The 26048-nt window shown below is 40.6% G+C and overlaps 4 protein-coding genes and 1 long non-coding RNA gene across 11 annotated transcripts in view; 2 read left to right on the top strand and 3 right to left on the bottom strand.

Moving 5' to 3' along the window:
* LOC138138985 (uncharacterized) overlaps positions 1-4387 on the top strand; it is an 85545-nt gene extending 81158 nt beyond the window's left edge. For both annotated transcript variants that reach the window (XM_069059139.1, XM_069059140.1), the window contains exons 6-7: positions 2307-2523; positions 2583-4387. In XM_069059139.1, coding sequence (XP_068915240.1) covers positions 2307-2523; positions 2583-2713 — 348 coding nt within the window. In that variant the 3' untranslated portion in view covers positions 2714-4387. The remainder of the gene's footprint in view (positions 1-2306; positions 2524-2582) is intronic.
* The window catches only part of LOC138138983 (ketimine reductase mu-crystallin), a 116601-nt gene extending 110820 nt beyond the window's left edge, over positions 1-5781 (bottom strand). Inside the window, exon 1 of the mRNA XM_069059136.1 lies at positions 5716-5781. Coding sequence (XP_068915237.1) covers positions 5716-5766 — 51 coding nt within the window. The 5' untranslated portion in view covers positions 5767-5781. The remainder of the gene's footprint in view (positions 1-5715) is intronic.
* Positions 5782-5916: 135 nt separating this feature from the next.
* LOC138138988 (uncharacterized) lies at positions 5917-14066 on the top strand. 2 transcript variants are annotated; one of them, XR_011162172.1, is made up of 3 exons: positions 5987-6145; positions 6244-13417; positions 13490-14066. It is a non-coding gene; the product is annotated as an uncharacterized lncRNA (long non-coding RNA). The 2 variants fall into 2 exon arrangements; XR_011162173.1 differs by lacking the exon at positions 13490-14066 and having other exon boundaries at positions 5917-6145; positions 6244-6800.
* LOC138138982 (6-phosphofructo-2-kinase/fructose-2,6-bisphosphatase-like) lies at positions 6720-12604 on the bottom strand. 2 transcript variants are annotated; one of them, XM_069059135.1, is made up of 5 exons: positions 12469-12604; positions 8871-9011; positions 7926-8491; positions 7656-7874; positions 6720-7600 (listed from the first exon to the last, which is right to left on the bottom strand). In XM_069059135.1, the coding sequence occupies exons 1-5, from the start codon at positions 12512-12514 to the stop codon at positions 7139-7141; spliced, it is 1434 nt and encodes a 477-aa protein (XP_068915236.1). In that variant the 5' UTR covers positions 12515-12604; the 3' UTR covers positions 6720-7138. The 2 variants fall into 2 exon arrangements, with proteins under 2 accessions (XP_068915236.1, XP_068915235.1); XM_069059134.1 differs by lacking the exon at positions 12469-12604 and adding an exon at positions 11808-11942.
* A 2751-nt stretch (positions 14067-16817) lies between the features above and the next one.
* prage lies at positions 16818-25809 on the bottom strand. 4 transcript variants are annotated; one of them, XM_069057619.1, is made up of 7 exons: positions 25079-25462; positions 24625-24828; positions 18178-18401; positions 17614-17800; positions 17381-17566; positions 17148-17333; positions 16818-17094 (listed from the first exon to the last, which is right to left on the bottom strand). In XM_069057619.1, exons 1-7 carry the CDS (start codon positions 25215-25217, stop codon positions 16877-16879), a joined length of 1344 nt encoding a protein of 447 aa, XP_068913720.1. In that variant the 5' UTR covers positions 25218-25462; the 3' UTR covers positions 16818-16876. The 4 variants fall into 4 exon arrangements, with proteins under 4 accessions (XP_068913720.1, XP_068913717.1, XP_068913719.1 ...); XM_069057616.1 differs by lacking the exons at positions 16818-17094; positions 17148-17333; positions 17381-17566; ... (1 more) ...; positions 18178-18401; positions 25079-25462 and adding exons at positions 22423-24414; positions 25566-25809; XM_069057618.1 differs by lacking the exons at positions 16818-17094; positions 17148-17333; positions 17381-17566; ... (1 more) ...; positions 18178-18401; positions 25079-25462 and adding exons at positions 22423-24414; positions 25478-25618.
* Positions 25810-26048: the final 239 nt, after the last annotated feature.

A 26048-nucleotide genomic window follows, 5' to 3' on the forward strand; every position in this document is an offset into this window, starting at 1 on the left:
TTTGAAAAATCTTTGAACTGCGAACAAAAAATTCCGCTAAGAAATCCGTAGGGTATGATACGTTTTTGACGAATTTCTTTAGAATTTTTTTAATCTCAATTATTTCCAGAGTTGTAAAGAACAAAATTAAATCTGGCAGAGCAAGTAAATAACATGTTATCTTTGGATGTTCATAACTTCAAAATTAAATTAGTTCAAAAAAAATTCGAAAGAGATTATTTTAGCAATTTAGCAATTCTCGGCAGATTTACATGCGCGGATTAACAATTTTTTAAAAATGAGAATGATTATTTTTTAAACAGTCTTGTCAGCCAATCGTAATGGGAAAAAATTTCAAATCGACCAATAGCATCATAATTACACTGGCTATTTGCTAGTAGCTAATTACAGTGACTATTTTTGCAAGCGTAATCGACAACTTAAAAGGAGACACTGTTTCGTCCTCTTCATCCGAAGGAAATTGTACAATTACATTTTGCGCAATATGTAGTTTAAAAAATAATCACGCCGAATTACATTCGTGGTAATATTTTTTAAATAATTTTAACTAAATTAGCACTCATGTTTGTTGCTATTAAAAAATCCCACTCGTGACTTCGTCCACTCGTGAGATTTCTATAGCATCTAAAGATTCGTGCATTTAGTTAAAGTTATCAAAAAATTATCATTACTTATATAATTACTGTTGAAAATTTTTTCTATAATATCAGACAATCTTCTGTAACAAAAATACATAATTACGGAAAAGTTTCAAAGCCACCACAATTTCACAATTCTCGTAGAACATATTGTTTTATTTTTACGTTGAGAGATCCATTTTGATTTCTTTATAACTCGGAAAATAGTTGAGATAAAAAAAATGTCCAAAGAAATTCCTCAAAAACTCTAAGACAATTTGTCAAAAAATGTGATTTTTTTAAATTTCAGAAATGCTATATTAAAGAGCATTTGATTTAGATGTGCAAATATACATAATTTATCTTTGACAAATGATTAATAAATGCAACAGCAGTGAAAATTTAATGGGCGCCAAAACCAAAGAAGAACACAAGACATTCAGAATTTATAAAGCTACAAAATTGGTCTGAACAATTTTTACCATAGGAACAAGTCTAAATATGCTATTGTCGAAAAGTTTTTCATTTTCCATTTAAACTTTAAATGCTATTCTGTAGAATGTAGCTCAAATCTTGTAACTTTGTTTGAACAATAATTAAAGTATTTTATTTTGCTCTTCGTAGACAAGAATCTATGTTTTCTCTATTCGACAGATAAAAGTCAGGTCTTAGCTTGATTCATCGACAATCACCATTATCAAAGAATATTATCATCTAGCTTGATGTAACATTATTTACATACTCTTGTGACACCAAATTAAATCCAAATTATTTTTTAACATCCACATTTTCCATTGCACAGAACAATACATTCGGACAGCGTTTTGATCATCGTTCAAATTCCTAAACGTCTGCACCGGGTCCCGCGATCCCTCTCTCTCCGGGCCCGCTCAAACTCCGGCCCAACTCCGCCTTTGTGTTAGTTTCCCGGCGCCTCCGCCATTTCTTTAAAAGACGACCGACCGCCCCCGGCGTTTGTTACTTGTTTTTGCAAAATTAAATATCAAAGCCGTCATACTTACGGTCTGTTGAACCGGCCGAGAACGCAGAAACTGACTGCTGTGGGCGTTTTGTTTTCTGTCGTTTGGGTCGTTGCGTGCAAGCTCCCGCATTACAATTAGAACGAGTCAATTTATTAGAATTATTACGGAATTTGCATGTTAATTTAATAAATACATAATGAAAAGTTTACAAGGGTTACATTTTAATGTGGTGTAAAAGGCAACTCGCCGGATCGATCTCCTTGAAAAACGTACAGAAATAAACATGTTGTGCATTACGTCACGTCTCTCAGGCCGGCTCATTTTCATGGAAGAAAAACGGCGTTAGTCGCTAAGCAACCCGGAAAACGTTAAAAATAGCGGTCCTCAAACTTGAGACTCTCCCAGCGTAAATCATGTCATAACTCATTTAGGCATCGAGATAGTACGATAGTTCTCGCACACCCACCCACGCATTTCTCATCTAATGGAGATGATATATAATAACGTGGGCGGCGTGCATATTCGAAATGCCAAGTCGTTTATCAAAAAATTCCGTCTGGTGCGGCTGTTGCGGCGCTCGTCTCAACGAAATAAATCTAGATTTTTGTTCACGTCGCCAATTAGACAAGTCGAGATGGAGAGGTTGGAAGCGTCACCGCCAGGGGCGCTACTTGTGGTGACTCTTTCTCACACCACTCGTTTGCAGACTCCGGACGGCTTGACCAAGTCTTTCTCGAACGGCATCGTCCACGGACACGGATACTACGATCAGACGGCATCTTCCATTAAACAGCTTTCGATTGAAGTGTCCGAACTCCACGTGGGAGAGGACGGGGAGTTGCGGCTGACTTGCGTGGCAACAATACCAGGATACGTCAACCAGAACGAAGTTTTCGCCGACGAGAGGAAAACGTCGGTGATAAGTGAGTGGTCAAAGTTCTTTTTTCTCGCTCGCAAACTCAACATTGTCTCTCTTTTCCAGTCGCTATTGAAATGACTGAAGTACCCGCAGAAGCAATCTCCAACAACAATGTCTCGTCGAGTTGTAACAGCCGCTCCGGTTCTTACTCCTTCAACGTACTCAACATATTTTTTATCGCGTTGTTTTTATAAACTGTTCTGATTTAGAACCGTAGTCGGTTGTTACTGTGTTGCGACGTTATTTAGTAAATTGATTGTGTTTTGCCAAAACAATTTTTGGTATCGTTCATATTTTCGTAAAATGAGATACTTTTAGAATGGTGCTGCTAAGTAGTCTAATATTTTTGGGCGAAATTTACACAGACCCGTTCCATTTTTTTTTTACTCACCGGTGTCTGTTGTACAACGTGTAAATTTTGCTTGTTTTCCGTTCGTTTCCGAAAAAGATATTTTGCTAAATCGTTAGGGTAGAGCATTAGTAGTAGGACTTTTCGTTTCGGCTAAATTTAAGTGAGTCAATAAGACACATTTGAAAATATCCGGTTCTCAGTCCGATATTTCTCATCCAGACAACATCACCGCCACCTGATGGGATCCAATCAAACCGGTTTCGGTGCCGTCATTCCTTTCCACGTGGAATCGTAGTGGAACCGCGACTATTCGATCTGTCGTGTCGCGGCGCCACCGTACGACCACCGGTTCCAGTTCAAACCGGTCGCAGCCGACCTGGATCGTCTCGACCGGTTCAAACTCGCATTCTGGACATGATCATCAAACAGCTTTTAGCAGGGTATAAGTAAAACAAAAACTAAAAAAATGGTATGGCTGTCGTTTTTGATTTTTTATTGTACGATCGAGTATAACATATTGTTACTGACTCTGTTTAGTTTATAAAGAAATTTTTAAGAATCTGTACATAAGAAATACATAAATGTGAATATAATGTACCTATATTGTCTGAGGAATCTGCACTTTTTCATTACTCTATCGTTTTCGAGAGCCTAATTTCGCACAGTACTTACACGATTCTTTTAGGTACCGTTGGACGCTCATACGTAATTGTCGAGTGATTTACTTTTCGAACCAATCTTTCGTGCTCTTGGTATCTTTACCGCTCTATTGTCAATTAAAACTGTACAATCACTTTTGTTCTGATGACGCGAAAGTATTTAAAGATATATTTTTCTCGCACAGACTTTACAACTATTCGACTGGATGTTGATTTTATTCGGATATATTACGTAATTGTTTCTAGCTGTTGACTAATACTTATGAATGTTATTTGTTTAGTGTGGAAATATGTCTTTCTTTACTTTATGAACGTGGTGTCTGTCTGTACTTTCGACGTTCTTTTATCGCTAAAAAGTACACTTGAGTTGTTCCGAAACAATCAAGCAAACAATCATTTTAAAAATGTAGCAAGAAACTCCCGTTCGGGATCGCTCGGCGAACGGAAGACGCACTGAAAGGGATCAAATCTAACAAATCGAATTGAAACTGCGCAAACGAGAGATTGTTGAAAAAATTTATTTTGTGTTAAATTTAGAGTAACTAAGAGTCAATCATAAAGTCAATAAACGCCATGAGAGGGGTGTTTGGTATCGCGGGGTGATCCCGGATGGGGGTACGTTATTAAACACGAGGCGCTAAATTTCAGATCTTCTAAATTAGGAAACGGTTATGTTTCGTTGGTATTTTGTCATACGTGAAGACTAGGATAGGAATATTAAAAATCGCAATTTTACGCTATTATGACGATAGTCTTATATTAGGTAAATAGCTTAAATGACTGTTGTTAGAACAGTTCGCGGGCTATTATGGCCAAAAATGTCTTCCTTGAAAAGCTATTGTCTATTATAAAGATAAGGGAGCAAAATTGTCACTTCGAGCTAGAAAAACATGTAGACACTTTGATTTTTTGTTGAGTAGCCGCAAATTTAATTCACACAAAAACGACTGAACTAAACGATAAACACACACTTTTTCGTAGACTTGACGCACTTTTAAAGTTACAGACGATTTTTTTCCCAATTTCTCAGTCGCAAGACTTATAACTTGATACAGGAAGTACGCCCTAAGCTCGTAGATTTGACAATAAATTGCTTTAATAATGAACTAGATCTGTTAATTTTGTTCGGATCCACCCGGATCCCAACAAGATTTATTCGAGAAACTGTAAATATACGTGTGAAATGTAATTGTATAATTACTAAATGTTTTATGACGACTATCTGATAATAAATATTAATTATGTACTAAAACGTCTTCCTCATTTAACCCTTCTTACAACTTTCCCCCAAAGATTAACTACACTTTTTAGCTTTTTTTGTAATATCTAGTTGTTAAAGGTGGCTTTCTGGACTGTTTGTCACCATGTAAACAACCTCATAACGGCCGGAGTCCATTAAGGGTGTCCGTTATGAGCGGGAGCGGCCGTTATGAATGACTAAATAACTATATCAACGTAGATCTAAACTTTATTTTTCAACTTTTTTACAATTGGTACAATAATTAATGTTTAATGTTATGGGACACACCTTGAATTAATCGAAATCCGTATGCCACTAGCAGATGTAGACGAGATTGAAGATGATGCTTCAGAATTTTAACACCAACACAAGCGCGATCTTGCAGGGAATCACGATGACCTCACTTCCGGACATCGGGAATATCTTGATTGCGATTTTTTATTGCTTTCATTAATTTATTTTCAACGGAAAGTTAAGCGTTGAACAAATCTGACAAACAACATTGAAACAATTTTTTTTTTCGCAAACAACGGTTGACATGACGACGTCCTCCGCACACTTATTAATCATTCGGTTTTTTCGATGACGTTGAAAAAAATGTATTTCAAAAAGATAATTGTGAACGAATCGTAGAGATATTACAAAAACTATTGTACAATACACGTCCGTTAGGGCCTTTACAGCCGCGCCAGTATTATTCGACTCGCTCTGCGAGCTCGTCTCACAAAATGTCTGACTCGGCAGTAAAGGCTATCCTAACGGACTTCTACTGTAAAATAATATTTGGACACTTTGTAGCGGACCTGACCTGACCTCTGCTCCAACATAACCGCACTTTTTTCAAATTAAATTTAACACAACTGTGACACAATCTGCACTCGATTTTTTATAATTCCGACCAACAAATTTGTTTTAATGACTCCAATAAACTAAACTATCACTTACCTCGACCTTACAGCAATATTTCACCGTTTCACTTCGCCATTCGCGTTTCATTTTACATTTTGGTTCACCGGCCCAAATTCACTTTGATTTCGTATTTTCTAAACTCGCGCACAAATCTTTCAAGTGCCCATGCACGTGCAAAGCATTTTTACATCCACAATAGCCAATTTATCGAATCAAACACAAATTTTAAAAATTTTGTAATAACTTCTCACTCAAATTCTCCGCTAAATGGCGCAAGTGATGCACTCGGTCTCGGGCACACTCGGTGATTGAACCAATCAGAATCATCATAGCCTACTGTTTATTTTCCGAGTATTGACATAACCAAAAACAACACCAATGTTAACCTCAAATTTTACGTTCGAAATTCAAAAAAAGTTTAAACACCAAATTCCAATGTGCACAAATCAAAACAAAAATGGTCACTGTGAGTATTTCTTGTCCTACCACAACATCGTTTTATCCTATTACGTTATGTGTCGACTTTGCACTTTGAGGTTATGTTTACGACAAATTTCGTTGCAGAAAACGTGTCCTTTGTGCAAGAAAGCTCTAACTTTGCAACAGATAAACTTCACGCTGGCGGTTTACATTTGTGAAGACCTCGAGTGCAATTATCCGGTGGGATACGACTGCATTGTAGTTGAACGAAAGTTGGAAGATATGGATAAAAATATGGAAAATTGGAATGCCCAAGATGAAGACAATTTGAACCATTGGCTTGACGAAGTTACGGCCAAAGACAACAACAGTGGAAGTCTCACAAATCGTGACGGTCAGACTTGCGTCTCGATTGATTTAACGAAATCTGCCACAGATGATTCAACCGCATGGATAAATGGCGTTATTGAGGAGGCAGTGAGCAGCGCCAAAAAAGAGGAAGATGCAAGTGAGGTAACGAACGGCGGTGATTCAGCTCCTGCGCCTTGCGGGGCGTCAGATTTTGACGATATTTTGAATTTCATCAATAATCTAGGGTAGATGTGATATAAAAAACACGATTGTATATACATATTTATTTCAAAAACAAAATTTACATGTCAATTTTTGTAATAAAACTAATAATATACATCTAGATATGGTTAACGTGTACAGAAATAAAAAATGCACTATAAATCACAGTTAAATACTATACAGATACACATGGCTCACAACTTTATTGCTATGTGGAAGGTTATTCGTTCAGCAAATGTTCTTTGACTACAGTGTTACAACACGTGGAAAAGCCAGAGATTTACAGATTATGCTTAAAAAGTACGCAAAGCTAGCCTATATTCAAGAACTAATAAAAACATTTAAAACAATGTTCACGTCTACGAGCCTACTCTCTCCGAAACGTGTCTTAACGGGTAGATCAAGTAGTAAATAATCAGAACTATCCCATTAAAGAATACAACGAAATGGCACCGTCAATAAAACGCTAAGTACAATAGGCGAGCCCGTTGAGACTCGCAACTGAATCGTAATGCGCTGGCAGAGTCAAAAGCGCCTCATCTCTGGTCCTCCGCTCGGAGCAATTTATCGGCTTGGCCCTGTTGGTGTCGACGCACTCGATCGGCATCTTGATCGTCTCCATATTGTAGCTGTAGCCCTGCAGGGTTATCTTGATGATGGTGTGAAGCGGAACGTGGATATAGGGCACCTCCTCGATCGGAGTCTCCAAGAAGTAGGCCAGAATGCAACGCAGGACCGCCTGGTGCGAGACCGTGAGCACGTTGGTCTCGCACTCGAGCTGATTCAGCACCGGCACCACCCTGCGCATCACATCCACATATGACTCGCCTTGGGGGTAGCGGTACTTGAGCTTCTCGTGGTCGCGCAGGGCCAGTTCCCGAGGGAAGCGCTCTGACAGCTCCTCGTAGGTCAAATTCTCGCACTCGCCCTACAAATAAACCGTTAGAAAAAAACACAGGTTTCGTGGGGGGCTAGAATCGTACAGAAAAGATCTCGTCGAGTTCTGGAAGGTGCTGTTGCGGGGCCTGGATGTGTGCGCTCGTGGCTTTGGTTCTTTGGAGAGTGGAAGTCCAGACTTGCAACGAAGGGAGGTTGAGGGCGGTGATGTGTTTAGCGAGAGACTGGGCGTACATGCGACCTCTAGGAGACAAAGGAGCGTCGCCGCCGATCTTCCCCAACACGTTGAACTCGCTCTCCCCGTGCTGCAACACCCGATCAATCAGTCAAGTCCCTCTCGCTCTACAACAACTTACCCTGCTGAAATACAAAGTCTGCTGGAGCGGCTTAGGCGTCGAGATGTATCCCAAGATCTTGCTTTCTCTCGTCCCGACGACTCCATGCGCCACGACTCCTCCGTCTCCGCCGTCCAACACTTTGACCATCGGGCACGGAAGCTCCCAGTGGCTGCCGAGAGAGGGCGACTCGTACTGCGCCTTGTAGTGCGCCATCTTCTGAGTGAGATCTTTGAGCGCCTCTTCGGTCGCCATGTCCCTGTAGTCCGCACTGTACTGGAGAATCTCCTTGAAGTTGCGCTCAAGCAAGACCGGATCTTCGCAGACGCACTCGATGAACATCACTCTGAATCCCAACTGGCCGTACACGAGCTCGTAGATCTCTTCGCGTTGCGCTCTCGACACGTTAGGACCGTCCAAGATGGCCACGTGGTGGTCGGGTTCTTGCAGCCAAGACGCCGCCTCCTCCAACGCCTCCCGGAAGCTCTGCTGGCGGATGCGCCAGGCTGGCAAGTTGTCAGCGCGGAACATTTCGTGCGAAGCATACTTTTTGATGTGTTTTCTTCGGTACTCGCTGATGTCATAAACTGAAATTGAACAAGAAACGATGATGCAACAATGGTCGGAAAGAGTTTAGCGCCACCTGGGGGGCACCGGTCGCAGTTTCTTGTGTTTTGATAGAAAGGAGATAAATTAGATGTGTAAAAATAACTTTTAAAAAATGTTCGAGATGTTTCGATAATCGTAGTCATAACAAAACACTCCTCTTTATGGTGTTTTGGAATTAAATTGATACTTGGGATATCAGAAGTGATAAAACGCGATTAGATATCGAGTGAATTTTAAATTCATGACAAAACAAAGAAGAGGTTCAAGAAACTGTTAAGTTTGTTCCTGTTTGGGTGAAGCGAGCGAAATGAAGATCTGCACAGTTTTGGAGGAGAAATCTCTGCAAAACCAGCTTACCTTGGCACACGTCGCCGGTGTAGTTGAGATATCTTGACAGTCGCTTGGCCATCAGACTCTTCCCTCGTCCTGGAAGCCCCACCGTGGCCACCAGCAAGGGCGCAAACTGCCTGAGCGGAGCCCTTTTGGGCGCTTGGGCTCCTGTGTAATAAAAAGAAGTCGTCATTTCGATGCCGTGCGATAAACTGAACGAAATAATGAATTGTTATTGCACTTAACTCCTAAAATAATGAAAAAATTATCTTATCTCGACAGATATTCGTGTAAACATCTCGGTTCGGCACCGGTTTCTCGGTAAAGTCAGAGGTTATCGAGGATTTTAAATTGCGCTAGTTTGCCAGGGTCATGTTAACCTAGGATTGCAATTGGGCAACTTACGGATTCTCTGGAAAATAACACCTAATAATAGTTTTGTTATCTTTAGCAAACACGCCACCAGATTTTGAATGACCTGGCGACGTGTCCTGTTAGACAAACTCAAAAATACTTTTTTGAGTCAGTATATTTATCACGAGTCGTCACTCTTTGGTCATTTTATTACGTATTCAAATCACACCAAGTGCTGACCTTGCAACGTTGGGCGCCTAAGCTCAGACGTATCTACTGTGTGGCGCCCAATTTTGTGGAACAAATCTACTGTCTTGGCGCCCAATTTTATGGAAATTTTCTACAAGAGTAATCGCAACAAATTAACCAAAAAATTTCCACTACAGGAATACTCGTTTAATCCGTTTTACTCCAAATATGACGCAGCTTATCATGTCAGAAAAACAACACAAACACTTCCAATCTCCCGTTGTTACAAATTTTACAAAACAAACAATATTCGTGGATCAAATCGCTCATCTCTGCAATTATCTGTTCGAGATAAGACAGCCCTAGAAATAGATTGTATTTGGCACAATTGCTTTAAATAACTCGCGTGGGCAAATGTCCGAATGTCAACGGCTCGCTTACCTAAATAATGATTTATTTAGACAAATCGATAGCCTAAAGTAGATCGGACTTTCTCTTGTTGACAGCAACCTTCGGTAAAAACACGCTCCTGGGGCAAATATTTGTGCAGCGATAGCAGCTTGTTAATAAAACGTATTTACCAAAATTCCAGATAAAACCTCCGCTAGACTCAAAATAATCTAGTTCTGTGTAAAGAGGCTTAGTTATGGATGTGCCAATCGCGGCAAAAATAGAAGCGATCTTTGTACCCATCAGACCAACTGCCGCCAAGCATACAAATAAAGAATTCTATGAATAAAGAAGTGCACATTCTATTTTGATGTTTCAATCATTCGCGGAGCTGGAGCAAGACAGATCACGCGAGTTGATTATTCCAGCGGACTTAATATTAGAGGAACTCTGGGAGAGTCCGAAGTCCGGACGCGGAATCGCCAACAAATTGGATTAATTTATCTTCAGCAAGCGAATGAAAAAACGCGATAAAGTGGCAATGACACGCTTGACATTCGCCACTTGGCATCGATGCTTGATCGGCAATTGTGGCTTCTAGAACTTGGCCGGGGGGCAAAATCCATAAAAAATCAATTCGTTGGCCATGCTGACCCCAGTTTGCGCAACTAGAAACGCGCGTCGTGATGCAAACCATTTTTAAAATTAGTGGTCAGTCATTTCGTATTTTTGCATCTAGGTGTTGTTCCATTTAGCGCAACCCGCGGTGGAAATACACGAAATCCAGACTCTCAGTCTTGGTTCTTTGGCAGGAATTTTTCAATCGAGCAAATGGAATGATATAATCGCGAGTTGGGACCCTTCACCGTAATTTTCTGATTAAATGTAGGGTGATATGACGTAGGTGATCACGTGAAGAAGCAATCTGCAATTGTGGTTTGGTGATTGGACGTGAACAATGGGACAAAATGAGGTGATTTCGAGTGGACACAATTAAGAGTCGATTAGGAACAGCTGATTTCCAGATATTTTTGTACAAATTGTTCAGTTCTAAATTTGAACAGTTTGTGATGTGTCATTTATCTAGATGTTTTACAGAAAGCTAAATTGCAGATTGTGTGATCTCATTTATTCAGCGACAAAGCAATTATGCAACTTGATAGAGTACCGGAGATTTCTCCTCTAGACATGAAGGAGTTGTAACTGTCGAGAGTGATGCAAGTGGCTTTATTTTCCACCTTTCACACCACATGAGTGGTCCACCTTGTTTACAAAACTACAAGAAAATATAAGCTTGTTTACAACGTAATCAAGGTGTCCTCTTAATAAGGCTCTTAATTGTTCTCTACTGTATAAATAAATATAATTGATCCATAAAGATGTTTTGTTTTAATTAGAAACATTTCCCAACAAACCGCTCACATTTCAATTTGCCGCTTCCCACTTCTGATCCGATCAATTTCAAAAGTGAACCTTGAAAATACATTTTTCTACGCGAATATGCTATTGTGATTGAACCAGATACTAAAATTGTCCTTTCCTGAATTTATCTAGGAAGTAAAACCGGTGTCATTGACATTTCCAATTTGCCGCTTCCTACTAACAAGTCCAATTTTGAAAATGACAGATTGTCATTTTGATGCCAAGAGTTTTTTCAAGTTTCCTACGAGAACTGACTCGAGTTTGCGGTAGTTTTGTATCTGTCTTCACTTATAAGCGAAATTGAAACTCCAGAGTGACTGTCTCGCCGAAACAACAAGTGGAAATTTCTTGTACCACTGATGACTAACAAAATTATTTCAGCCTCGAGAATCCGACGAGACGCGTGGTGGCTACGACTCAAAAATTCCGATGCACTTTGGTCTGGATTCGTGCAAAACAGTGTATTTACAGTAAAATGCCTGTTTCTTTTTTCCAGCGAATGTTCCAGCACTGTTCTGTGAATGTCAAAGTATTTGTGCGACTCAAGCTCAGACGTGGCGACATAATGCAAATTTCAAATTAATTTCCTTTTTTTTCCTCTTTTCGCACCTTCATTTGCTGCGTCTGCGACAGACTTGAAGCGTCCTATTCGAGGTAAATACCTCAGGATCACGCTCCGAATCTTGAAGACTTTGATACGCAATAATTTTGCACTGAGCACTGCCGGAAACCACATATTTATCACCTTATCGTACCGATGCGACTGAATAAAGCGACGCTCTGCAGCCTTTAGGTACGATTTGGAAGAGTGCCATTTCTTTCGCGTTGCGACAATAAACCTCCATAAGGAAAATAAAAGACAAAGATAAATTAATAAACGTCCCTGAATCAATTTATTTTGGAGAGAGTGCAAAAACAATTCAAAAGCGCCGAGTTGATCGACCTTCTGGTCTATTCTCGACGAATTTATCGCCTTTTGAAACCCAACCCGTTAAACAAACACAAAGCTGTAGGAAGTGTGAAAATCTAGAATCAAACAACAACAGTTGTTGCCGGTGTCTCAGCTGTTCGTTGTTGTGCAGGATTGAATTTGAATCGGCGAAAGACAATGAGCATGCGCATCGATCGATTTAAAGAACAGGAAATGCGATAAACAATGGTGAAGCGGAAATGACAGGTGTGAATTTTCGAGATGCGGTTTTATGCACTGGGTTTTTGGTTTGATGGCGTTTGGGATATGCTAGAAGCGATGTTGCCACGTCTCACTCACCTTTGCATTCTTCATTTTTGTTTATGCGATTGTTTACCGAAGCCATTTTGACGTCCGGTTGTTGTATTATTGTAGCAAAAGAACACTTTCTGAATGAATTCCGATAATCTCCACTCGCTGTAGATTCAAAGAAGCAATCCAAACACACTTTTTAATGCACTTTAATGACAATTGTAAAAAAAAAATCAAACAACAAAAATACACAAAAGCGACTAAATATAAATGGCCCCCTCTGAAAAGTGGTCGGACGACGTGTGTATTATAAATTTTTTCAAAATATGTCGCATTCCAAGTCTATATCTGATTTCAGTCGCCAGATTTACTGTATTCCTAAAACTTGCCGTGGAAATTTGTACAAAGGCGATTCTTCACCGCACTCTGACGCCGTTCAACATTTACACGAGGGTGCGAGTTTGCGAGACGCGTTTTTCAAAAAAGATCGAAACAGTTGCTGCGAAACAAGTGCCAACACTGCCACCGACTACTGAGAGAATGATGTTGTAAACATCGACAGCCGGGTTTTGTATAAGTGCGATCGATGTAGGCTACGACCAGCGTGTGGAGATAAGGTCGAGCCATAAATAACACAGGTGGGCTCACGTCGAACTAGGCCAAGCAACGACGCATCTCCATTCCGGTACCTGTACGCTGTACAGGTACGCTGTAAAATGTGTCTTGTCTTGGTCAAAATCCAGACACTTATGCAAATCGTTTCGAAGAATTCGAGTTAATGACGTGGCACGTGATCCTCCCGCCAAATTTAAACGCAACCGGTGCTGCGCACCCTCTTCTTAATTCCTTTTTCCGGTCGAGTGCAGACATGCGTCCCATTTATAAATCGTGGATCTACACACATGCCAAGTTATTTATGTTTGTACTTTGTACTTCAAATACCTATCCGTCATCTTTATTTATTACGGTTTGATGGCCGTAAATGTTAAATTGCCGTGTAATAAATTAATAATGACTCGTGAGAGTTAATTATGGCTTTGTTATTTTAATAACGCTAGTTTTTTTTTAGATACAACAACACCGTAAAAGATTTTATTATGAGAAATGAAGAATTTACGTTCTGGACATTTTATTAGCAGTGCTTGCGTAATTTACGATCGAAAAAATCTCCAAAGCTGCTGGTTATTTAGAATTATGTCTTTTGTGATTGTATCTGCATGGTGGCATAGGCAACCAGCAATACACGTTTGAAGCGACGAAAAAATATTTCCGCAAAAAATATGCCACGTGTCAAAATTCGTTACAAATGCGTCACCAGATGACAATTTAACTCACTCTTGAATTGATTCATTCAGTTATTCATTGTCCGAGGTTGTTACAAATAAGTGGGCTACATCTGTCAAGAACATTTGCTAGTTTTGAGGTTGACATGTAAAGTGACCTCAAGTTTTAAATTTATGTTTCTATACACTTGTTCTTCATTTATATTAGTAAATCTGAACGACGCGGCATTAAAGGAAATTTTCAAATTTTAAATAATCTGTAAAGTTTGCAAAAGCTTCTTGATTTGAGTTGTTAAGTATTGGGTGTTTTTTTTTTTTTAATTTTACCTCATCTCATAGTAGGCGTTGAAGAGTCGATTGTGAACGCACTATACAGGTTACGGATCATGGATCAGCTGTGTTTTACACGAGTGGTACGTTCACAATCGACTCGTCAACGGTGGAATTTTAAAAAACATCCGATATTTACGTACTGTATCAAACTGTGGTAATTTAGTTTTTTATTCTATAAAAAAAAAAATGTTACGTGTTATACTAATGAAAAACGAAGCTAGCTTACAGTTTGGTTTACACGTTATAGCTTTTAGCATAGGCATCCAACTATACAATGCATCGAAATAGTCTCCAATGAAAATATTTCTCTTGTTCCATTTTTCTTCCTGAATTTGACTTAAGCCGTAAATAAAGCTTGATGTTTATGGTCGAGAGAATCTTATCAACACTTTAACTTCACGCCAGTATATTTTTAATGCGTAGAAAGAGTATATTGAACTCTGATTTTATTTTATTACACATTCCCACTAATAACACATTTAAAAAAATAGAAAAACACACTGACCTTTTCCTACTTTTTTTTTTAATTGTGAGTACATATGTAATTCATAACTATATATTTTCTTATCAAAACAATAAACAATGTATCTTATGTTTATTTACTTTATATTTTGTCACAATTAACCTAAAATAATAAAATAAAAGTTCAAGTCAAAAATACAGGGTGATTCACGAGGAATAATGAGCCCGACGGAATAGAAAATGCAACCCGCAATTCATCAGGAGAAAAACCCGGACATTTACCGCTACGATGTCCGGCTTTTTGTTGCAATGTATTGTGGGTTGCATTTTCTATTCCGTCGGGCTCATTATTCCTCGTAAATCACCCTGTATATTGTGTGAATCTTGTAAATTCCGGAAAAATTTAGGGATAACCACATTACCGTTCGCTTTGGACGCACAACGATTTAATATGATTATAAATCATTGTAACTTTGTGTAATTTGTAATAACAATGTAATAATGTGTAGGGTCCACAACGGGGACATTTAAATTTGGAATTTTGAGTTCAGAGACTAGACGCCCGAAAATCTTTCATTTTATTTCCTTCTCTTTTTGTCTTTCCACTTAATTGTTTCTTCATTTGCAAGTCTTCCATGACGCCGAAATTATCCACTTTTTGAATCCGCTCCTTCAGACATTTTTAATGCACAATTTGAGATTCAACGTCAACGACTCACTCACGGTCGTGCAATGTTGCCATATCTATTTCGGGAAATGTCAACTCTTATCAAGCCATTTATAATTTTGAACAAGTTAAATATTTAAAAATCCAATCGTGACTCACGCTATAATGCCACTAAATAAACATAAGTGTTTTATGTGTTCGTATGATATTTTTTGCAACATAATACAAAATAATGTATTTTGATTATCGCGCTATTAGTCACCACAGACTTCATTAAAATCTCATTTATATTTATAGATGCTAGACACAAATACGTACTACAAGAATTGATCTTGGCGAAACGATACTTTTACTGAGAATTTTATTAATTCTGTTTTATGATTTGTGTGGAGAGTTTAGGCGCCTCCGCCATTTTTTATCTCATCTGTCACAAAATGTGCTAAACTTTCCCTAATCGTCTGATGCATTCTGAGTACGTACAATGAGGAAAGTAACTCAATCCATTAAATGCATGTCGGTGATAAACGCACCCAAACTAAAGTCCATTCATTTTGTATTGAACTTTTCAAGGTCAAATAATTTAAATTTTGGCACTGTAATTATGTTTTGTAAATAGTGACATGCATATAACCAACATAATGTGATTTAGCAATGCTCAATTCAACGTTTACGGTGTTTATCTGCATGTCACTATTTACAAAACATAATTACAAAGCCAAAAAATAAAATTATTTGCCCTTGAAAAGTTCAATACAAAATGAATGGTCTTTACTTGTAGGTACTGATCTGTCAAATTCACATTTCTTCTTAGAAAGTAATTCAATGATAATTTGTACGTCGATGATAAATCAATATTTTGTTACAGTCATCTTTAACGACAAAGAAATCACAAGATTTCTGTTTACCTGTAAGATTCTTTTAAGCCCGTCTAAATGTGTATTTTGGGTTGCAGACACCGCACTGAAAATGTACTTCGTCGTCCATAACATGTTAAAAATAGCAAACTAATAAATACTGACCGCATCACGGCTCTCAGTAAAAATATAAAAATTTTATTTGCGCACCTAATTTCAGCCGTCCGTCTATTAACCCCAATGACCGCAAAACAAACGAAGTAGCTGTGCTGCAATATGTTTTTTATTTAAGACGGTTGTCCTTCTGATGGATTTCTACTTTTTTCTACGCAGTAAAGTGCAATGAATACTATCAAGAGCAGCCCCAACACCGCCAGTAATAACATCAGGAGCTTCACCAACCTGCAAAAAGTACCTACTGTCACAAACTGACCAAACTTGATTTCTCACTTACGAACAGATCATGCAACACATGTTTGCTGAAGTCTTAATCGAAATCTTGGAAGAAGAAAAAATTGACAGATCGATGTGACGCAAAAAAAATATTTGACTGTGACAGACTTGACAGTGAAAATGTACGTACGAGGAGACACAGACGACCAAGGGTGAGTCAACATCGTATAAAGAGAGTTGTTACTGAGGGGGTTTGCAGAATCTTGCTCTACCTCAGAGACAGAAGGTGCACCTTGATACTCACCTTCGTCGCAGTCTTACTCCTTGTGATTGTTGTGGCGGTGCTCAATGTGCTGCAAGAGGTGGGTCTGTCTACCCGGTAGAGGGCGTCAAGAAAACGCCAAATAAGAATTAATAGAAGAATATAATTTTTCCCAATGAACAATAATAAACCCAGTTAAAAATCATTTCTTTTCGATGGTCTCGAGGAACGCCTCGCAATCCTCGATCATCTTGAGGAGGCGCTCCTTGGTGGCGGAGGTCTGACTCTGCTTCAGCTTATCTCTCGCCGTCTCCACGCTGCAGCGGTAACCAGTGACGTTGTGAAAGACGCGCACGAACCGGTCCCCGGTCGTCAGGAGATATTTTCCCATGGCGTCGAACAGAACCGACGTAATTCTTCCTGAAGCGTAATCAATTGAACGCAAACCGATAAATCGCGCGGTTGACCTTTACCTGAATAAATATTGTCAATGGTATAATCGTGATGACCTGTTAAAGCCGAATAGAAAGCCAGAGAGTTGCCGGTTGCAATAACAACGACTTCGGCGTTCGGTGAAAGGGCAATCAACGAGTGAGCACCGGCTTGTTGGTATTTTCCCGTCATTTTCAGGTGCGGATCTTCGCCTTTCTTGTACTCGACTGAAACACAAGTGACAGTTGAAAGAATCACATCCTCGAGGACGTACTCTTGGTGTCAAAGAGCTTCCAAGTGCCGTCTTTGGACACGGTGGCCATATGCGACGAGTCGGCGTCGAAGGCGACGTCGTACACGCCCGAAGAGTGGCCGGTCAGGTCGAAGACGCGCTTCACCTCTTGAAACTCGCCGCTCTTGTTGAAGACCACCTCCCAGACGCGAGCGTCCGGCGCGAAACCTTCAAAAAGAGTTGACAGCGTGTGAAGTGTGAACGGCGAGGCTCACCTGACGCCACGACGAATCTGCCGCAAGGCGAGATCTTGGCGCAAGTCGTCGACATCAGATAGGTGTCGACTTGGGCGAGGATCTGCCCCTTGAGGTCCCACACGACGAGGTCGGTCTTGTTCGAGCAGGATATGATGTATTTGCCGTTGCTCGCGATACCCATTCCGACGACGTCAGTCTCGTGGGCCTGTAACAGTCCGGGTGTAAGACCGAAGAGTCGCGGTCCCGAGCGGGAACCTTGTGGAATGCCATACATTGCGCTCCGAATTAAATCATTTCTCTTTTGCGGTTACGGTTACGTGTGCCGATGAGTAAACCCGACTCGGAAATCGTGAATCACTTTATTAATAATAATTGTTACGTCACGGAAGGCAATTAAGAAACAGCGCCGTGAAGGAGTAATAAAAACATTAATTTTGAATTGAATGAAACTAATGAATAATAAAACCGTGGCTAATAACTTTTCAGGTCAATTCGATTATACAATACCGCCAACCTTGGTTGAGATTTATTATTTGTGGAGGATTTTGAAACAACCGAAAATGGCAACTGTTCTGCGTTCACCTTAGGAAACGTCAGAGCTTTGGTGGAGTGTCCCAACCATCCGTCCTTCTTCTTCTCCACCTTGTACACCTCGATGGCGTTCTCGTTGAATTTGTGCACGATGAAGGCCTTCGAGTCGGGACTCCACTTGACGAATGTGGGATGGTCGAATTCTATGTTCACTCTGAAAGACTTCAGTTCTTTCTGGGTCAGGTCTCGGGAGTCCCACAGGATAACGGCGCGGTCTGTAAACAGGAAAAATTACAAATGTTTAAAAAAGAAAACAAGTAGGTTATAATATCTTGTAAATGATTCGTAAATAAAGAGAAAATGAGAGCAAAGCCACGCCCCTGGAAGCGATCTGTAAATGACAGATTATTAATAATATAATTATTAATAATTATAATAATATCATATGATAACATAAAAGACATCAAAGTCACCTGTGAAAGATAGAACTTCTAAAAAACCTTTTTTGGAGAACTGTCATAAAGTAAGATTCAATAATAATTTTTTATGGTCTAAACTCTAAAGTAAATACGATCTTGTGAAAATTGTAAAACACAATTGTTGCTGTTTAGTGCATAATGAATTACTAAATGAGGGTAATGACATTTCAGATAAGAGTATAATCAAGACATTGTCTTTTGTTTTTCATGGGCAGCTTTGATGGCTTTTTTATCGTAAATTTTATGCTAAAAGTAAAAAGCAAAGCCATGTCTAGGGTCACGTCCCTTGAAAACAAAACTATAAATACTTAACAACATTTGGGAAAGGTAGAGTACTCTTTTTGTCAAAAACAAATTAAGAAATTTTTGATTTATTAAATCAGATAAAAAATCGAAATAGCTCATGGAACGATATTAATTACAACTTATAAATGTGCGTTCTCCTTGTTATGGAGTATTTCCATTTATTTATTTATTTATTTATTTATTTTTAATTGAAAATGTTCGGGTAAACGCTCTGGCGTGTGCGTTATTTTAGGACAATTATTTTATTTTCCAAACGATTTATAGATATTAAAATAATAACAGAAATAGTAAATGACATATAATTATTTGAAAAAAGAAAACAAACAGGTCGAGTAGAGGATAAAGCCACCTCTCTTGTACAGTTAATTTCAAAATTATCGAGTACACCTCAAAAATCAAGAAGTCGATTTATTACAGTTTTTTCCACAAATAAAGATGCCTTTTTGAAATTTGAACGTCATATTTTTTATATAGGTTAAGTAAGTTTGACAACATAAAATGTCGCTAATATTTTAGAGCACCATTATGGTGTCTGTCATAATCTGCACGGTGCTCTTGGCGATGTTATAATACTGGGCTATCCTCCGAATCGACCACCCTTCTTCTAATTTGGAAAGAATGAGTCATTGTCTGTCAATTCAAAAAAAAAAAAAATGTAATCCATACTTTATTGTCATCATGATTACCGTCTTGATTATGAACGTTATTTTTTGGGTGGTAAATTTCAAAACTCAAAATTATTTTGTCATTTCTACTACACAGAACGTTTACCTCACGTTATCTATGTACGATTGCTCTAATTTTGTTTATTCATGTCGGATTTTTGGAATATCTGAGCTTCAAACAGTTTAAATTGATTGTCAAAATGACAAGAATCGAAAGTGGGGTTACGATTCCTAAAGGTTTATTTACACTTTACTTGAATGTCAAGAAAGTGACAGCCAAAATTTTTTGGCCGCCGTAGTATTATTGGGGACACGGAAAACTGGGCAGATGTCATTCAGTTGTCAAAATTTCTAAACCATACCTTAGCTACTCATAACCAAGTTGACAGTTTTTTTGAAAATATCAATTACATATAATGACGGTAAAGGTGCATTTACATTGACACTTTTTGAAATGACAATAACAGACTGCCCAGGATTCCATGTCCCTCATTGTACTCTATAATTTTGAAATTAACTGTACAGTTGCGGAATTAAAATTTCGAGCACTATTGTCAATGTCATGAATTCATGATATAAACTCTAAAACAACCTTTACGTTAATAACCTTACTTTTTTACTCTTGTCATGTTTTTGTCTTTTTGGCAGCATTCAAAAATTGTCATTTGTAGCATAATAACGGGTAGGCAACATATCAAAGCGATGATTTTATGTCAGTCATGATGACAGTAGAACGTGCTTTACAGAGATTTTGTTGAAGTGACAGAAAAATAGTGCCCCAAATTTTAATTCCGCAACTGTACATGATGTCTGTAGGTAACGAAATTTGGGAAAATAACAGATTCTTGAAAGGGAACCAAGCAGACTAGGTAAGAGGACGAAATACGTCCAGTAAAAATTAAAAAAAAAAAAAGTTACATAATAAACTAAATGTGGTGTTGTTTTTTCGTTTTCTTTGTGAGACTAATATTTTTTTATTTACATTTTCACTTAAAATAGGTAATTCCTTCAATAAAAATGTTTGTTTTATTTTTTGAAGCAGCTATAGTTTGTCCAGCAAGAGATTGGTTGACATAAAAATCACTAAATTCTACGTAGAAAAAGTATCGTATGATCAAAAAGTCTTTGGATCAGGGTTGCCGTGGAATTAACAAGCTATCTATGAAATTATTTATTTCAATTATTTTTGACATTTATTTCACAACTTTCAAGTTGGCAGGTTATAATTCAAAATGTTTCAAAGAGAACATCATAGGTACTACAGTAATGGAAATCGTGGTGACAATGGTAATTGGGTTTATTCGCCTCGTTTATGTTCCGTGAGAGATTAGCGCTACTTTGAAGTACACATAAAAACTACGGGCAGTAGAAGTAACATTATTTCATAGCTATCGCGATCCAAAGACTTTTTGATCATACTATAGTACCTAACGCACGTAAAATTTGAAATATATCCTTCAAGCAGTAACATTTTTACCCTGAAATGATGCTCTAATTAATGTATTCTAGTGCATTTTGTAGTGTTGGGTTAATTTCATACAATTTAAAATCTCCCAATCTCTCGCTGGACGAAGTATACGATTCTCGTCTCCCTTTAAATGATTTCCAGATTTCCTAGATTTTTTTTTAATTGTTGAAAAGTTACTCTGCTCCTTTCTTTTCCAGGACAATTCCATTATTTTTCTATAAACGACCTTTAACAATAGAACTTTGACAAATGACAGATTTTTGAACAAGACAATCAAGTAGGCTACGTCGAGGACAAGCCACGCCTCTCATTGTCAAAGGCCAATGGCACGTCCGTATTCCACGCCCCACAAAGTGAAAAATTTTTCCTACTTCGGCCATACTCCAAATTTCGAAATAAAAATTGCAAATTATTCAATTTTTTTTTTTTGAATTCTGAAAGTCTGTCCACATTTGTTTAAACAAATCAACGCTCTCACATTATGCATGTGCTGCTTTCTTTTTTTTAGCACAATTCTTGACTTTCTTTATTCTGCAACTGCAACTCTCAAATACGAACTTTTTTTCTTTCGGAGACAATCTCTACTATTTTTTATCAAAGTTATTTTCTTTCTCTCAAATTACGAATTTTGAAGCTAATGCAATTCTCTCAAACATGCACATTCTTTTTTTAAGATACGTTTCATGTTTTTTTAAAATTGTTTTCAATTTCATTTCCTTTGACATTTCCAATCTTCCGCTCTCAGCAACGCTCTACTTCTCGTCGACACCCCCGCAATTGGCACCTGTCGCACTCGCGGTCCTCGAATACGCCTTATCAAAAAGCAAACATCTTCAATAAATATAAATGACAAAAATGCGTTATTTCTGTCGTGGGAACAGCAACGGCACCTGCTTGCATGCTTCATTGTTATTTTCGTCGGCGTTTTATTTAGCTCGAGCATCAACAAACTTTCTAAAAAAAAAGAGCGATCAGAACGAAAGATCTGCTGCATCGGTTCGGACGGCACAATAAAAAATGCAAGCCAGCTTTCTTATCAATGAAATTAGAACGTGGTCCGAGCGAAGAAAGTGCAGTGAAATTAGCGATCTGAAAAAAAAGCTCGTGTGCGATTTTATACCCCGTACAAGCTAATTTAAGCGGCAGTCTATAAATACGTGTAAACACATATCTAGGCGCGCTACTTTCACCACTTTCACTGTTATGTGTTAACTTTTGGTTATCACATGCGGCGCGAAAGGTACGACTGGAGCGAATGTGAAACGCTGAATTTTTGGCAGCTCTTATCGTTATCAGCACGAGACGGGAGTCGTTCGGGGTCGAGTGCGGCGAATTTCTCTCGCTTTCTCTCTGGAGGGGTGGGTATCGAAACACGGTATAATTAAAAAACATTTATTAAAAATAATTGACACATTGAGGTGTATCACTCATCACACAGCCTTTTTGCCTGATTTTTACAATTTCTCAACAACAACAAAAAAATCAACTGAAAATGAACACAAACAACTTAAGTCTAAAATAATACTATAGTCGAAGATCAGAAGGAGGTGGCAAACTGGCTGAAATGGACGATATGTACAAAAGTAAGAAAATGTTTTTGTAGAGTACTTGTAGGAACTTTCCAGTGACATTAATCTTAGCCTATTAGCACTTGGTGTATCGTACATGTAACGATCAAATAAAATCACTTTCACTTAAAACAGTTTATTCAACAATCAGGTGTAATAAAACGATCCTCGGGTGTACAGGCTTAAAATTACGACAACTTTACGTACTTATCCAGGTTAAGTAATCGACAACAAAACGTTCGGCTAAATCAAAGACGTACGTACGTATGTATGTACATGAGTTGCGGCACAGGCGATGCGAAATTTACGGATAAATTCAACCCTGTGTCGCGGCACCAATATCACGTTCCGTAAAAATATGAGATTCCGTCTATCACTTTCGCTCGAAGGAACACTTAAGTATACGAGATATCACAACTTGATGGGTGGGTGGGTGGATGAATGAGGCGTCAATAAATAAAGCTCGGGATGAATGAATCGGAGGGAGTCGATATACGAGTATCACACCACCAAATAACCGCCGCCGTTCTCGCGCTGCACCTTGAATATCATGAGCTGGACGCAGGCGGCGGCGTCTTCGTAGCTGTCGTGTCCGTTGACGCCGCACTGGATGTCGCGCTTCAGGTACGTCGCCATCAGCTGCTTGAGCGAGTGCTTGTAGTGGGGCCCACTGTAATGCGGGAACGCCAACGACGTGTCCACCACGTTCGCGTGCACCATCTTGAGCGCCCTCAGGTCATTCTCGAGCCCGTGCCCGATCAGGATCGTCTCGGCTTTGACGAAGCCTCGCAGGTCGTTCTGCACCTGATGGAGCGTCTTGGTCGGGCCCGCCTTCAGGTCCCTGGCCGTGATTCCCGAGAAGCGAGTGTTGTAGTCGACGATGGCGTTCTTCGGGCGGACGAAGGTCTCGTAGACGACGGCCCCGTCGACCGCCACCACCGTCACCTTGGTCAGCTCGAGCCCCGCGACGGTGTAGCTCATCTCGCAGTCGAGAGCGTACACCCCGTGGAAACCGTCCTCGGCGGGCTGCTTAGCGGGGCGCGTCTTCACGAAGCCCTGGCAGTTGCGGTTCAGCCCGGGCTCGATGCCGTTCCAGACGTGCAGCTTGCAGTCGGCGCAGCCCGGCGAGTCGGGCTTGCCCTGGCAGCAGGTGTAGAGGGCGCGGTGGCCTTGTCGGGGGGCCGACCGCAGCTTGCCCCAGTGGTAGATGCAGCGCTCCTGCGTCAGGTACTCGTTGGCGGTGACGAAGAAGCCCTTCGAGCAGCGCACGCACGTGCGTTGCACACCCGGCAGGTAGGTCTCGCACTCCCAACCCTCTTCCGAGTCGGGCTCGCTCGAGTCACTCGAACTGCCGGAGATGCGTCCGTCCGGCGGGAAACACGTCGTGGGCACGAACTCGCGGGCGTTCACGTCGAAGGTGCGCCGCGTCCGGGCGAAGGGCGAGTGGTTTATGTTGAAGACGATGGCGCGGTCCTCGAACGACTGCACCGGGTACCCCAAGCCGTACATTTGCTCGTAGGTGAGGAGATGGGGGTGGAGGAGGCTCGCGAAGCGCTTCTCGGTCATCTCGGTGCCGACGCACTTTCGCGGCGCGCCCGAACGCCTCGGCGATATCTCCGCTTTCTTGGTCTTTTTCTTGGCGTCGGGCGAGGTGTCCTCCCGTCTGCGATTTTTACGTTGGCGGCGCGACAGCCCTTTAGTGCGCGGACTAGGGTCGGCTGACGGGGGTCTGCTGTTTTCCTTCGAACAGTCGGAACCGCTGCTGGTCGTCGATTCTACGTCCGGATCCGCATCTGGATCTTCTGCACACAAAATAATAAATCACTACACCTAAGGACCACCGTCACCTTCACCGTGCATTCGCGATGCTCGTGAATTGCTCGCAGCCAGGCGTACAAAGAACTGCTCGACTGCGGGACAAAGGGGCTGCGTCCCCGCGGGCAACCTCGCTCGACGATTTGCGGCCCCTTTGTCGCACCAGTGCTCGATCGGTGGGCGAAACATGAACCTACCTTCTCCGCACGAGGCGAGATATTTGCCGCTGCTGGAGTAGTCCATGTTGAGGACAGGCCCCGTGTGGTTCTTGAGCGTTTTCACCAGCCACGGCGAATTGAAGCTCTGCTTGTCGGCGCGGGGGTGCCAGGTCTGCTTCTTCTTCGGTTTTCCGCTCGCGACTTCTTTCCTGCGTTCGAAGTTACCGGGGGGAACGTGCTCACCTGGAAAAACACGCGAATCACTCACAACATTCTAGATTTCGGTGGTATTACAGGTGTCGAATGCGCTTCGTCGAAACAACCGTCGCCTAAAAATAACCTCAAAAACCACGTGTTTTCAGACACGTAACGCCTATCTCCGAGACACACTCTGACGAAGCGGCACCGCATCACGCGTCACGACATCACCGTTTTCCGTCAAATTTGACACATGTCACGATAAACAATCGACGCCGATGACAGCCCTACTCACTTTGAATTTTCTCCTCGGCGTCGTGCTCGATTCTGAAGAGACGCAAGATGTAGACGAGCAGAAGGGCGCTGCCGCCGACGAACGCCGCCACGAGCACGGTCGGGCTCAGCAGAAAATCCGCGACACTGACTTTTTCCATCGTCACTCGAAAAACCCGGCGTTTTAGACAAAATCCAGCGCGCTACTGATCCTCACGGGGAGATAGGGGACGCATGCGCGTCAGGTTGGCAGCGATGACACAGCGGCTCGTTTGAAATTTCATCCGGGTTTTGCGAGATATTTGCGAGTTAACGGGCATTCTCACTGTTCCGGCGGGATCCATTCAAAATTTAGTCGAGACGAACACGGCGAAATCTTGCGGAGAACTGAGGCGCGCGCTAGTTTCACCACGGTATATACCTCTTTCTTTATGTGACGTGTCCTCGAATTGTACTATCGTGCGATTTCGATTCGTGATGCGCGAACACACGTTCCACTGGATTTTTACCTATCGCCCACAATTCGGAAGGAAATGCCTCTGCGACCAACACCGTTGTTGACATGTCTGACTCTCATACTCGACGAACTGGTAATGACTCCAAACCGATTCCGAACAACATTTCTGCTTGTACAGTGACGCATCGCAATTCCGCTGATAGCATTCCCGTTCTGCTGATGCAAAATACGGGAAAATCCGCGTCATTTGGCGAAACATCATCAACCTTCAATTTTCCAGTGCTACCAATCTTACGTAATGACACTTGACGCGAGAGGGCTTTTCCCGAACGGTCCCGTTTTCCCGAACAACTTCTCTCTCGATTCGCGTCCATAAATAAGCGATGATGTGGGTCACAAGCGTTCAGGTTCGTCTACTTTACAATAAATGAATCAGACGTTGCAAAGTTTTCGGCTCGATCACTGAACGCTCACGTTGCAGGAAGTAGTTTTTATTCAAATTAAGAAGTTGATCTTAAAGGCGTCCAAAAAAACC

This window comes from Tenebrio molitor, chromosome 9, assembly GCF_963966145.1.
Source record: "Tenebrio molitor chromosome 9, icTenMoli1.1, whole genome shotgun sequence".
NCBI classification, from domain to species: domain Eukaryota; kingdom Metazoa; phylum Arthropoda; class Insecta; order Coleoptera; family Tenebrionidae; genus Tenebrio; species Tenebrio molitor.